Below are 13277 nucleotides of genomic sequence, written 5' to 3' on the forward strand. Positions count from 1 at the left end.
GAAAGGAGATTCCTTCTGTGAGATTCCTTCTGTGAGAACAGGATGAATTAGAAGTAGAATGCATGTGTCATAAGGGAGGGGATGTGAAGACTTGTAACTGAAGTCAAACTGTCACCTGGTACGAGTTCTGCCATAAAAAAAAAGGTGTGGCAGAATTACAAGTAAGAGGACTACTAATTCCAATTTCAGACACACATGCCTCTGTATCTTAGTTGCTGGTAGTCATAGGAACATAGGAAGCTACAGAGTCAGACCACCGGGTTCAGCTGGCTTAGTATCGTCCATGCTGACCATCAGTGGCTTTCTGGGGTTTCAGAAAGGGTTGTCTCCAAGCCCTACCTGGAGATTCCAGGGATTGAATTTGGGATCTTCTGCATGCAAAGCTCTACCAATGAGCTATGGCCCTTCCACACTGGATGATAATAATAATAATAATAATAATAATAATAATAATAATAATAATAATAATAATAAATTATTTATACCCCGCCCATCTGGCTGAGTTTCCCCAGCCACTCTGGGCAGCTTCCAATCAAGTGTTAAAAACAATAGCATTAAATATTAAAAACTTCCCTAATCAGGGCTGCCTTCAGATATCTTTTAAAGAGAAGATAGCTGCTTATTTCCTTCGCATCTGAAGGGAGGGCATTCCACAGGGCGGGCCCTCTGCCTGGTTCCCTGTAACCTCACTTCTCACAATGAGGGAACTGCCAGAAGGCCCTCGGTGCTGGATCTCAGTGTCCGGCCTGAACGATGGGGGTGGAGACGCTCCTTCAGGTATACAGGACCGAGGCCGTTTAGGGCTTTAAAGGTCAGCACCAGCACTTTGAATTGTGCTCAGAAACGTGCTGGGAGCCAGTGCAGATCTCTTAGGACCAGTGTTATGTGGTCCCGGCGGCCACTCCCAGTCACCAGTCTAGCTGCCGCATTCTGGATTAATTGCAGTTTCCGGGTCACCTTTAAAGGTAGCCCCATGTAGAAAAGTGTTGTTGTACTCAGGTCTTGTTTGTGGGCTTCCCATAGGCATTTAGTTGGCCCCTGTGAGAACAAAATGCTGGCCTGGAAGATATCATGGTCTGATTGAGCAGGGCTGTTTTTATGTTCTTAAATGTACAGGAATCTTGCCCTATGAACCAGTGACTATCTTATTCTTATATTTCTTCTGCTAGCTGATACTTAGAACCACATGAGAAAAACCAGCCTTTTAATTTCTCCTTTTGTATTTTGCCTCAGTGGAGAGGAGCAAAATCTAGTAGGTGGGATGGGAGAGTTTTTGTAGGGGAAAAAAGCTGGGCCACACTCCAGTGTCAGTATTCTAGTATATTCCGTGAAAGAGAGACCCCAACTTTATAAGATGACACATTAGAGGGTAGCAATAACATATTCCCAAATATACACAAGTGAATTCAAAAGTAATTGCATCTTTAGACTAGGTTTCCCACGTAGGCTAGGAAGACTGTATGGCTATTTTGTTTTTGCCATGCAATTATTCCGTTTCTTCCTCCCCCAATCCAGCTGTCCTTGCCATATTTAACAAACTCCCTTTGGTTTATTATAATTGCATACAAAGTGCTGTGTGGTTAACTTGAAGGGACTTTAAAGGAAAAAGCTCAACTATGATGGGTTCTGTCTTGCTGGAACCAGCAATTCTTTGTATTATTCTTTTTTCCACATCAAAGAGTTCTGCAGATGGAGATGCCCTTGCTAGAGTTCACCAGGAATTAAAAACCCTACTGGTGGCAGCATGAGAGGATGTTTTTCAGGTGAGAGCAAGAAGAATTTTACTGATACTTTACTCATACTTGGTGAGGGGGCAATGGCCTAACTGAGTCCATTTAGCAATACAACCCTCTGGTGCTTATCCCCTTCATGCGTGAACTAGCGGTTGTGCGTAGTTATGTTTGACTGCAATCTCCCACATAATCTAGGAACTTTTTACCTTGTAACTAAACTAAGGATTATTGCCTGTGCAACTTTTCTGACTGATGCATGGGAAAACACATGAATCTGACCTTTGGAGAGTTTGTAAGTAAACTGCAGGGTGGTTCATAATGTGTATTTTTAACTTAACCAAACTTGTGGGGTTTTTTTTCTATGCTAGGGGAAGTGGGAAATTTTGGAAGGAATTTTAAAAGGCACGTTTTAAGGTTTTACAGCTTATATCTACATGCTTTCATTGCTGCGTATTTTGTGACTTTAAAATCTCTGCTTGTTTTTTCTCACCAAAGAGTACTTGCCCCCAACCTGGATCTTGGTATCCAGGGAATTCTCCTTTTATACAATTTCCCCCCCTTGAACCAACAAAGATATTCCAGACCCATGTTGTTCAGAGCTTTGTATATCAACACAAGAACCTTGCAGTTGGCCCGACAGTATAGCCTGGCATAGGTTGGCCACCTGTCTCAGTCTGCTAAATGGAAAAGAGGATTTTACCACACTATATGTGCAGATGTCAAGTGGAAAGTGTGAAAACAACACAGATATCTATGTGACCCCTATTTCTATCTTGATTTTGAAGCCTCTTGGCACTTCTTCTCCTGTCTCTCCTGTTGCATAAAGATCTAGTAACATTGCCACCCTTTTTCTACAAGCAGTTTCTGTACTTGTCTATCCAAAGGAAATAAGGTTATGCTAAGGTCAAAAGCAGTTTCAGGAAACAGGAAGTAATGTCATGGAGAAAGAGAAAGAAATGAGAGAGGGTTGCTTTCCTAAGCAGCTTAGATTTTAAATTGTTGGGGGGTCATCTTGTTTTTATGCCTGTGAAGGCAGTTCACAACAAATATGAAGCGAAATATTCACAATTTGAAATATTCGTAACAAAGCACTACTAAAATTCATTTGGTCAGGTACTTGAGAATCCATGTCTGGTATCCTGTGCCTTTCATAATAGGGACAATAAAGAAAGGAATTAAAAGTGTTAAGGGAAGAAAGTAGTGTGAGGCTAAATGGAACTGAGGCCACAATCTGAATTCTAGTTTAGGAGGATGCAGATTATTCATTACAATTCAATACAATATGAGAATTAAAAGAAGCAATAAAATATAATGAAAAACCATTCAGCATCTAGCACAATGTATTACAATTTCTACAAAAAGGTAGAGAAAACCCTGTGTGGGGTGCCATCAAATAAACTGAACAACTCACTAATGCAATTATCTAGTTATTTTGTTGTTGTTGTTGTTCTTAAAAATCCAATATAGTCCACTTGTTGTCCCCCCCCCCCAAAGTACATTAATCTGAACTATGGGAGTGAAGAGACATATAAAAGAGCTACAAATTAAAGTAGTAAGCTGACACTGGGGGGGGGGGGACTGTGTCTCACCATTGACCCATCAACTATATTCCATACATGCAATCATTTAGCGATAGACGTTTATCTCATTCGCAATACATGGCGACATTGCAAAATACTTTGAATTATTATTTGAAAAAGATAACCACGGAAAAAGCTCGTGGCAATGTGAAAATGCATTGTGGCACATGCCTTTGTCGACTAAAGGCCAAACTACACACATATTAAGCATGGGCTTGCTTTTCATAATTACCTTTTAATGCTAAAAAGGGCATATGGGGGGTTGGGAGTTGAACTTGTGTCCTCCCCTTCCAGACCCCACAGTCTCTGTTGCTTTCAGAATTCTCCCCACCAGCCATTCCCCCAGTGCCAGAGGGGAGTCTGTCCCATTGAACTGAATAGGGCTTACTTCTGAGTAGACCCATATAATATTGAGCAGTAATAAGCAGATATGTGTCAAGTTTAGTCCCCAAACAATAGTTGGTAGTGCTACCAGAAGACTTGTGCTTTTTGTTGCATCAGACTAATACAGCTAAAGTAAATGGATTTTTGCAGATCTTTTACAAAGGTCCTTTGGTAGAAAATACAATTTCCTATGCATAATTTCACTTCCTTTCTGGCAGGGTACAGACTGTTGCAAGAAAACATACTTAATTGTTATAAAGAAAGGCATGGATCTGGAGTTTGCATGTACACGAGCCGCTTGTGCAACAGGGCTCCCTTCTCTTTCTCCTCTGCTCTAAGATGCCCTTTGCACCCTGAAATCTGTTCGTAAGGGTCAGAGAAACTTACGGGAGTGGTCATCACTCACTGATACAGGTGTTGTCTCGCCAGAATGGTGCATGCTCTATTTATCTCCTGCTAGGATTACTGCAATACACTCTATGTGGGGCTACCTTTGAAGGTGACTTGGAAACTGCAATTAATCCAGAATGCGGCAGCTAGACTGGTGACTGGGAGCGGCTGCCGAGACCACATAACATAGGTCTTGAAAGACCTACATTGGCTCCCAGTGCGTTCCCGAGCACAATTCAAAGTGTTGGTGCTGACCTTGAAAGCTGTAAACGGACTCAGCCCAGTATAGCTGAAGGAGTGTCTCCACCCCCATTGTTCAGCCTGGACACTGAGGTCCAGCTCTGAGGGCCTTCTGGTAGTTCTCTCCCTGTGATAAGTGAGGTTACAGGGAACCAGGCAGAGGGCCTTCTCGGTGGCAGCACCCGACCTGTGGAACAGCCTCCCATCGGATATCAAGGAAATAAACAACTATCTGACATCTGAAGGCAGCCCTGTTTAGGGAAGTTTTTAATGTTTTATTCTGTTTTTAGTGTTCTGTTGGGAGCCACCCAGAGTGGCTGGGGAAACCCTATACCCGGAGGTCTCAGGGCGGTTCACAGAACTGCAGTGCGATTGTAAACATGCATTACTCAGAAGTAGACCCTACTAAGTACAATGGGGCTGATACCCTATTGTAGGTCAGGGAATAGGAATCTGTGGTCCTCCAGGTGATGTTGAAATCCAGCTGCCATCAGCCCCAGCCAGCATGGCTAATGTCCAGGCATGATGGGACTTGTCGCCCAATGAAATCTGGAGGGCCAAAGGTTCCCCATCACACTCACAGGCAGTGTGCTTGGAACTTCAGCTTCATCCACTGTGGAGCACTTGAGCTCTGTTCAGCAGTTCCTAAATAGCACCCATAGTGCAACACTGGGGCCCTGCATGTTCCCCCTGCCTTCTCCACTCCTGATTTTTCCATGTTGAATGGCATGGTCTAAAAGGGGATTGGAAGCATCTCAAGGCAGGGCTGTGAACGTCCCCTGGTTGAATCCCTGGAATCTGTCAGTCAGTGCGGCCAGTATTGAGCTAAGTGGCCAACTGGGCTGATTTGTCTTGTGTCCCTGTGTTCAGGAAAGGAATGGGATGTGTCATGGGGAAGATTCCTGCAATAGGCATGAAACTTGCCTATTGCAGCATAGTACAAATGCTTCCGCAAGCAGTAATGTATGTGTTTTCAGAACAGTGCTACAGTGGTACCTTGGTTCTCAAACTTAATCCGTTCTGGAAGTCTTGTTCCAAAACCAAAGCGTTCCAAAAGCAAGGCATGCTTTCCCATAGAAAGTAATGCAAAGTGGTTTAATCCATTCCAGACTTTTAAAAACAACCCCTAAACCAGCAGTTTAATATGAATTTTACTATGTAATGAGACCATTGATCCATAAAATGAAAGCAATAATCAATCAATCAACCAGTAGCTGAACTGGGTTCCACGCAGTCGCAAAAACAAAAGAGTTACAAAAACAAAAACGCAAAATAAATAGCAAAAGCAGACAGACCTCAGTGTAACACTCAAAATGGAAGTGTGGCATTCAAAACAGAATGCGTTGGGCTTCCAAAAAAAGTTCGCAAACTTGAACACTTCCGGGTTTGCAGTGTTTGGGTTCCAGGTTGTTTGAGTACCAAGGCATTTGATAACCAAGGTACTACTGCATTTGATTTTTACATTATTCATTCATAATTATTAACATTATTTGTTCCATGTATGCCCTTCCTTTCTGTCATCATAGAACCCAAGGCAGCATTCATATGATTCCCACCCAGGTACTAACCAGACTTAGACCTGCTTAGCTTCCGCAAGGCAGTGTCCTTACTTGCCTCTAGACTAGATCCTGGAATCTTCTACTCATGGATCTTTGGATCTAGCTCAAAGAATTAAAGCATAATTGCTTAACCAACACAAGTAACAATAAGCCCTCTAATGATGTAGTGGTTCTATAGCAATTCGCTCTTATGCACAAGTGGGAGAAAGTTTTGGGCATAAGATTTTGCTTTTCTGATCCAGTGCCCAAATAAGAAGATGTAATGCCGTTCTTCTGTGAGTGAAGAGGTCTTCTTGTATGGGAAAGTGCCCTTTTGAATCCAGATTCTTGTTTCCAACAATATGCAAGGACTTGTTTTTGATGGAGCTATTTGCAATTAAATTCCAGACATTATGTTGGTTCAGCTCCATTTCTCGATTCTATATCTGATAAATTTATGTGCTCTTTGAGTTTCTAGCCATTTACTTCCTCTCTCCTAATTAAAACTTTCAGTACGATAGCATTCCAGGTCTCCCTTTCTAAAAAACATTTCACAAATTTGAATAGAAAAGATTGCTTACTTTCCAAGAGGCCATAGATCAGGCCATAGTAGAAACTATGTGATATTTCTCAGATGGGCAAGATTAAACATCAATCACCCATTTTCCTTCGGATTCTAGCAAGTTTTGCAAACAAACTTTATTCTTTCACATCTTTTCACATGTAGCAGGAGACCTGTGTAAATCTTTTCTTAAGCCCCATGTCAGAGAAGAGATCATCTAATGTTACATGAGATTTGAAGTTTATTTCAGACCCAAGAAAAATGTATACATTTCCTTAAGTTCAGAGTTTTATCAGTTGCAAGAAACCATGATGAGGGAAGAGTTATCGTTCTTAGATTCTGCTTGCCAGTGTAAGAACAGGTTATTGGACTGAGTGGACCATTCCTACCAGGCTATTATTATGATCTTAAAAAAACCAAAACTTATCTTAGTCAAAATGTATCCCATTAAAACCCAGCAACACAACGTAGCACAGACACTATTTTAAAATTAACAAGCAAGGATTAACACTTCAACAAACCCCATAAATGGCGCTCAACACTGAAAAGTTTTCTTTGTGGGGTATGAATTCTAATAAGCTTTTGTAGTTCCATTAATTTCTTTTCATGTATATGAAAACTGAATTTACTCCCACTGCTCTGCTTCTCCTTAAGTAGGGCAGTTAAAAAACTAAGCAAGGGCTGAGTCAGTTAATTAATTTAAATGAGATTACAAATCAAAAACACATTACATAATGTTGATTTAATTGCCACTTTTATTTACTTAATTAAAAGCACTCTGTAGAAAAGTGAACAGTTTTGACAATGGCTAGCTTGGCAAATGGCATAAGGAGAATAAGCTTCCGCTGTGGAAGCTGTTGGTGGAACTGCAGAAGAGATGTGACCAGAAGTGTTTTAAAACCATTGAGCTTCAAATACACACACACACAAAAACCCCAGGGTCACTTTGGTTTTGAGTGAATGGCATAAGATCCAGGTTACTCTTTTGAGGTTGCAACTCTGAAAAGGGTAGGCAGCAACACAGTGACTTGACACAAGCATGGTTAGATGCTTGGTGGCTTCTGCCAAATGGACTTCCAGCAGGAGGGTTTATGATGGGAGATAAAAATGTGTGTGAGAGAGAACATCTGGAATCCCTTCTCTAAAGCTCAACACTGTTTAAATTAAAAATACTTGGAATAAAATAAGTCCTAAGCATGGCTTTTTGCTGGAACTCGTTGTTGTTTAGTCATGTCCGACTCTTCATGACAGGCACTCCTGTCTTCCACTGCCTCCCACAGTTTGGTCAAACTCATGTTAGTAGCTTCGAGAACACTATCCAACCATCTCGTCCTCTGTCGTCCCCTTCTCCTTGTGCCCTCAATCTTTCCCAACATCAGGGTCTTTTCCAGGGAGTCTTCTCTTCTCATGAGGTGGCCAAAGTATTGGAGCCTCAGTTTCAGGATCTGTGCTTCCAGTGAGCACTCAGGGCTGATTTCCTTCAGAATGGATAGGTTTGATCTTCTTGCAGTCCATGGGACTCTCAAAAGTCTCCTCCAGCACCATAATTCAAAAGCATCAATTCTTCGGCAATCAGCCTTCTTTATGGTCCAGCTCTCGCTTCCATACATCACTACTGGGAAAACCATAGCTTTAACTATACTAGTATAGAGAATCGACATGAAATGTGAATTATTTGGGTTCAGCTTATATATGTAGTTATGTTTAAGTGTAGAAGTGTTTTGAGTAAGGTAACAGATGGAATCTAATGCAGTTGAAATAATCATGAGCACCCATTGCTCCCTGAATTAAGATCCAAAGTGACTTCCTAACTTTAGTATTCATCCTCTCAATTGTATCAAAAGCCACTTTTGAGAACACTCCTTCTGCCCTCCTCCTGATGAAGATCATCCATGTCCAAGACTGATTCAGTCCCATAACCAGACCTGAACTCAGACTGAAATTGGTCAAGATAATCTGGTAGCATGATTACTTCAGGTGCACTAGCAAAAAATAACCAACCTTGTATGGTAATTTGCAATGAACACATGCAATCCTGTATCTTTGGATTGTAAAATTTGACACCTTCCATAGTAAATCTGTATCATGAGGCTTGATCCCACATTAAGGCATTAAATGTGTTGCCCATGATGAGACTGCAGATAATGTTTAATGCAGCTTTTGAGAATTTTCTCAGTTTTGCATTATAATTAGGTCAAACTTAAATACAAATTTCATTTGTGTTTTTAATTACCTAGCATTTGAGTTGCCTCCTTTTAATAACTAAGCAGGTCCCCGCAACATCCTTCTACCTTGGATGAAGTGTGGTTTAACACATTGCTTAAAGAAAGTAAAAAATTGGGTGAAAGCTCACTGGTTTGTTGATTTCTAAATTCATACATTGGAGGGGGAGTTGCACTGGCATATTTTTGGTTACTTTATAAATTTAGTATGTAGTGAGTATGCAGTCTTCATCATGCCTGATACAGTAGTTGGAAATTTGAAATCTATAGTTGATTTATTATACTGGATTCCTGTCATTCATTCATTCATTTATTTAAAGCCCTTAAATTTTAATTTGGGCAGGTCAGTCTGTTACTGGGCTGTCTCTAGATATCAGTCGGAAACATATTTTAGTGGAGGGTAACTGTGAGAGATTGTCCTGTCCTTTTCTCAGACTGTCAACAGGTCCCTTTGTCACAAGTATTTCTCGGATGGCTGTTGGGAGTGGCAAATACAAGGGGTCATACTTGGCCTGAAGCCTCTAGATAGGCCCAAACTAGATGCAATGCTTTCCTGAATTCAATTAATCTGCATGCTTTTCTTGTGTAAATAACAGTGTAAGGGAAGACTGGGCAGCCTTGGAGCCATGGGGGTAAGGAAAGTTGAATTATTTCTCTTCCTGCCATGGTTCTGACAAAAAATCCATTCTCCAATGATGGTGTTTGCCATTCCAGAAACATCTCCACAGTCAGTTGCCTGATGCTCATATCCCATTAAATCATAGTTCTTTTGCAAACCATAGTTTATTTGAAACCAGAAGTATGCAACTCCTTTGGCGCTTCTTTCTCTCTCCTGCTATGTTGTGGACAAAACAATCCAGGGCCTGACTTCTCAGGTCACCAGAACCTGGGCTTGTGATTTGTTTTCTCCAAATAAGCCATGGGTTGTTCTTGGCTTAAGGCCTGGTTTGTTTTGTTTGTTTGGAGGAAACAAACCAGTCGACAGGGTTTGAATGGCACAACAAAGCAGATTCTTGCTTGTTTCTCTGCAGTGTGGCAGGAGTGGGTCAGGAGTGCCGTAAGAACGTTTGAGCAATGTGCACCACCACACTTCTTAAACCATGGCTCGTTTCAAAGTATGGTTTAATATGAGGTGTGAACTGAACCAGTGTGATGTAGCCAGACATGGACTGAGAAGATCCAAGTTCAGATATCTATTCAGCAGTGAAGTTCACTGGGTGACCTTGGGCAAGTCACTATCTCTCAGCTTCACTTATCTCACAGGGTTGTTGTTGTGAGAATAAAAAAAATTAAAAGAGGGGAGGTGGGATATAAATGTGATAAATAAAATTCTCGTTCCAATATTTGGTTTCTTACACCACAATCCTATGCATATCTCCTTGGAAAGTTACTTTTATTTAGATCAATGGTGCTAGCTTCAAGACCAGCATGTATAGGATTGCAGCCTGAAAATATCTGGAATGTGGAACAGTAGTTCTAAACTCTATCAAATGCTGTGCTTTCTTTTCTTCTTCTCTTCAACAAAGTTGCTGGGATCTCTTTTTCTTTCTTTCTTTTAATTGGGGAGTTTTCAATAAGAATATTTTCTTTAATGAGATTTGCAACAAAAAACCAACCCAACCCATTGTAAGTGTTTTAAAGATTTGTAGAATGCATATGTGGCTAAGTATGCAGAGTTATCACAGAGCATGCCAACAGATTGCTGTTTGCGGAAAGGGGTGTGAATGAGCCCTTTAAAATGCAAATCATACAGATCGTGTTGGTTCAAAGAAAAATAACCCAGGACAAATCAGTAGCAAGTTGCTGATATGTTTCTTCAATTTCTTTTCAGATTCTGGACAATCAGGAAGTCCAAGCCACAATGATCCTGCCAAGAATCCACCAGGTAAAAATGAGTTCTAGGCCGTTTTGCAATTGAACATTGTTTGAGAACAAAGATTGTACTGTTAATGGTTAAGAGTGTATAATTGGTCGGTAACCTATTTTGTTCTGGCAAGCGCAGTTGTGATTAGGGTAAGCTGCAGTTTCAATGAGTTCTTGTGGAGCAGCATATGCCTCAGTCATAGTTTCATCGAGATTCTGGTTCATGGAAGCTTGTTTGCTATTGGAAAAGGGGTTTGTTGTTTTGGAAAACTTGTATTAAATTCTGCCATTTTTGTTTGCCATATGAGAATGAAACATGAGGTAACACTTAGGGTGAATGTTTGTTCCATCAGTGAAATGATTTATTCTTGCACACAAGGGACTGTTCTCGCACCACCACTGCACCCTCCCTAAATGTGTTTTAGGTGTTCCCCTAACCAGTGCTTTTTTTCTAGAAAAAGAGGTGCTGGAACTTGCCATGAATGCCTCCCTAATTCTCTGAGTGGTGCTGGAACTGAGTTCCAGCTGGAAAGAAAGGTTTGCCCCATACCCTCTGTAGCAGATGTGAGAATGGCACAGGGCACAGAGAGGGAGAAAGCCCCATTATGGAAGGGAAAGTTGTTCCACTTGTGCAGTAATTTAGTTGACTATTTTCCCGTTTGTGACCAGGACCCTCCAACCTTATTTTGTCCATTATTAACCAAATTTACACACATCCAATTTTTGTTGAGCAGAATAGGTAATCCGAAAGCTCTGAAATTAATATTTTCCTTTCTCCCTTAAAATAAAAGTTTCTAGTCAAACAAGAAGAATAAAGGGGTCAGAACCAGTCTTCCTGTGTTCTTTAGGCAAAATAGCTTTGCTTCTTAAATGCAATTGTGGCAGATTTGAAAACTGCTGTTTTGAACATGTGAAGTAAACATATTCAACACTTTTACAGGGGGTCAGACATTTGTTTTGTCTAGCGTAGTGCAGTCTATGGAACTACTGGCAGTGGCTCTCTGAATCTAGATTTACATGCAACCCATTAATTCCTAGTGTTTATGTGCAGTACAGTGAGTTTGTTCCTCTGCCCCCTCATACCACAGAACTGAATGAATGTTGTTATTTTCTTTTGCTGGGGGTGGGGTGGTTAGACAGAAGTTTTAATGGCATTTCAAACTATAGCACTTAGTTTGAAATGAACTCAGTTAATTTCACATAAACCACCTACCAAGAACGATAGGTTTGTGCAAAAAAATCAATTTGTAGGCTTCAGAGCATTTTTCCTTTTCCTTTTGGTTTTTAAAGCTGAACTATGAACTCCGACAAATTGGAAAGAGAATCGTGCTTGTGTGAGTCTCTTGGTCAGTGCACCTTCTGCCCACGGTTCAGACAATAAAACTTGCAAAACTGGCCAAGTTTAAGTTGCTCTCTACTATTTTTTCCACCTTGTGTGTACACATTGAAATTACCTTCTGTACCCATGTGTGCAAATGTGACCTCCTCTTATGGAGCTGTTACACAGATAAATGCTATTGCTCAAGATGCCTCATCAACTTATAGAAACAGAGGGAAGTATTTGGCTAGTCAGAAGAGGCAAGGCTTAAAGCAACAAAGCAAAATCTTGTTGATGTTTATCTTGTTCTACAAAGAGAACCAAAGCATCTTGTGGCATCTTAGAGACTAACAGTTTCACCTTATACAGTCGTACCTTGGTTCTCGAATTTAATCCATTCCGGGAGTCTGTTCGACTCCTGAAATGGTTCGAAAACCAAGGCATGGCTTCTGATTGGCTGCAGGAGCTTCCTGCAGCCAATCGGAAACTGCAGAAGACCTGTCAGACGTTCGGCTTCAAAAAAAAGTTTGCAAACTGGAACACTCACTTCCGGTTTTGCATCGTTCAGGAGCCGATTTGTTCAGCAACTAAGGCATTCGACTACCAAGGTACCACTGTACAGTATGGCCCCATCTTATGTAGGGGTTACGTTTGGGGGATGGCGCGTGACCCCCTTGGAGCCACTTCTGTGTGACCATCCCTAACCCTCCAGCTCTTTTCATGCCAGGTAACTAAAGTGGACCCATCTTGAAAAGACCCCTTTAGCTTTGGAGGCAAGCTCCTCTTAGTGTGCTGGTTTTGGGATGCTCTCATGAGATCTCATGGGGCTGTCTTGAGTTCCCGCAAGATCTCATGTGTGTATCCCTGGCCTTCCAGAGCTGGCATGCTGAGAGGTCCTTGCATGGCAAGCAAGGCAGAGAGCTTAACATCTCTCTTGGATAGACTTTGGGGCTGTTCTGAAGGCCATCTTAAGGGCTTAAAGCAGTAACCGTTGCAGTTAGATTTTTAAATGGGACAAGGCAGGAGTGAGAGTTTGGTGCCAATCTTGTTGGTGGAAGATGGTATAATTAAGAAATGTGTGATGAGCTTTCAGAGATTGGGTGTGTGAGAAAGATGGCGGTGGGAGCTTAGACACAAGTATTTTAGTGATTGGGTATAGAGCATGGGTAGGCAAACTAAGGCCCGGGGGCCAGATCTGGCCCAATCACCTTCTAAATCCGGCCTGCAGATGGTCTGGGAGTCAGCATATTTTTACATGAGTAGAATTTGTGCTTTTATTTAAAATGCATCTCTGCATTATTTGTGGGGCATAGGAATTTGTTCACCCCCCCAAAAAAAAATATAGTCCTGCCCCCCACAAGGTCTGAGGGACAGTGGACTGGCCCCCCGCTGAAAAAGTTTGCTGACCCCTGGTATGGAGAAATGGTGGTGTTACCTGTTTGGTGCT

At 41.5% G+C, this 13277-nt stretch overlaps 1 protein-coding gene across 17 annotated transcripts in view; it reads left to right on the plus strand.

Moving 5' to 3' along the window:
* The window catches only part of NFIB (nuclear factor I B), a 298687-nt gene that overhangs the window by 198792 nt on the left and 86618 nt on the right, over positions 1-13277 (plus strand). For all 17 annotated transcript variants that reach the window (XR_013391119.1, XM_028711819.2, XM_028711820.2 and 14 more), the window contains exon 3: positions 10481-10534. Coding sequence is in view for 16 of the 17 variants with exons in the window: in XM_028711819.2 (XP_028567652.1) it covers positions 10481-10534 (54 nt within the window). In the remaining variant the exon portion in view is untranslated. The remainder of the gene's footprint in view (positions 1-10480; positions 10535-13277) is intronic.

Source organism: Podarcis muralis, chromosome 17 (assembly GCF_964188315.1).
Source record: "Podarcis muralis chromosome 17, rPodMur119.hap1.1, whole genome shotgun sequence".
Classification (NCBI taxonomy): Eukaryota; Metazoa; Chordata; class Lepidosauria; order Squamata; family Lacertidae; genus Podarcis; species Podarcis muralis.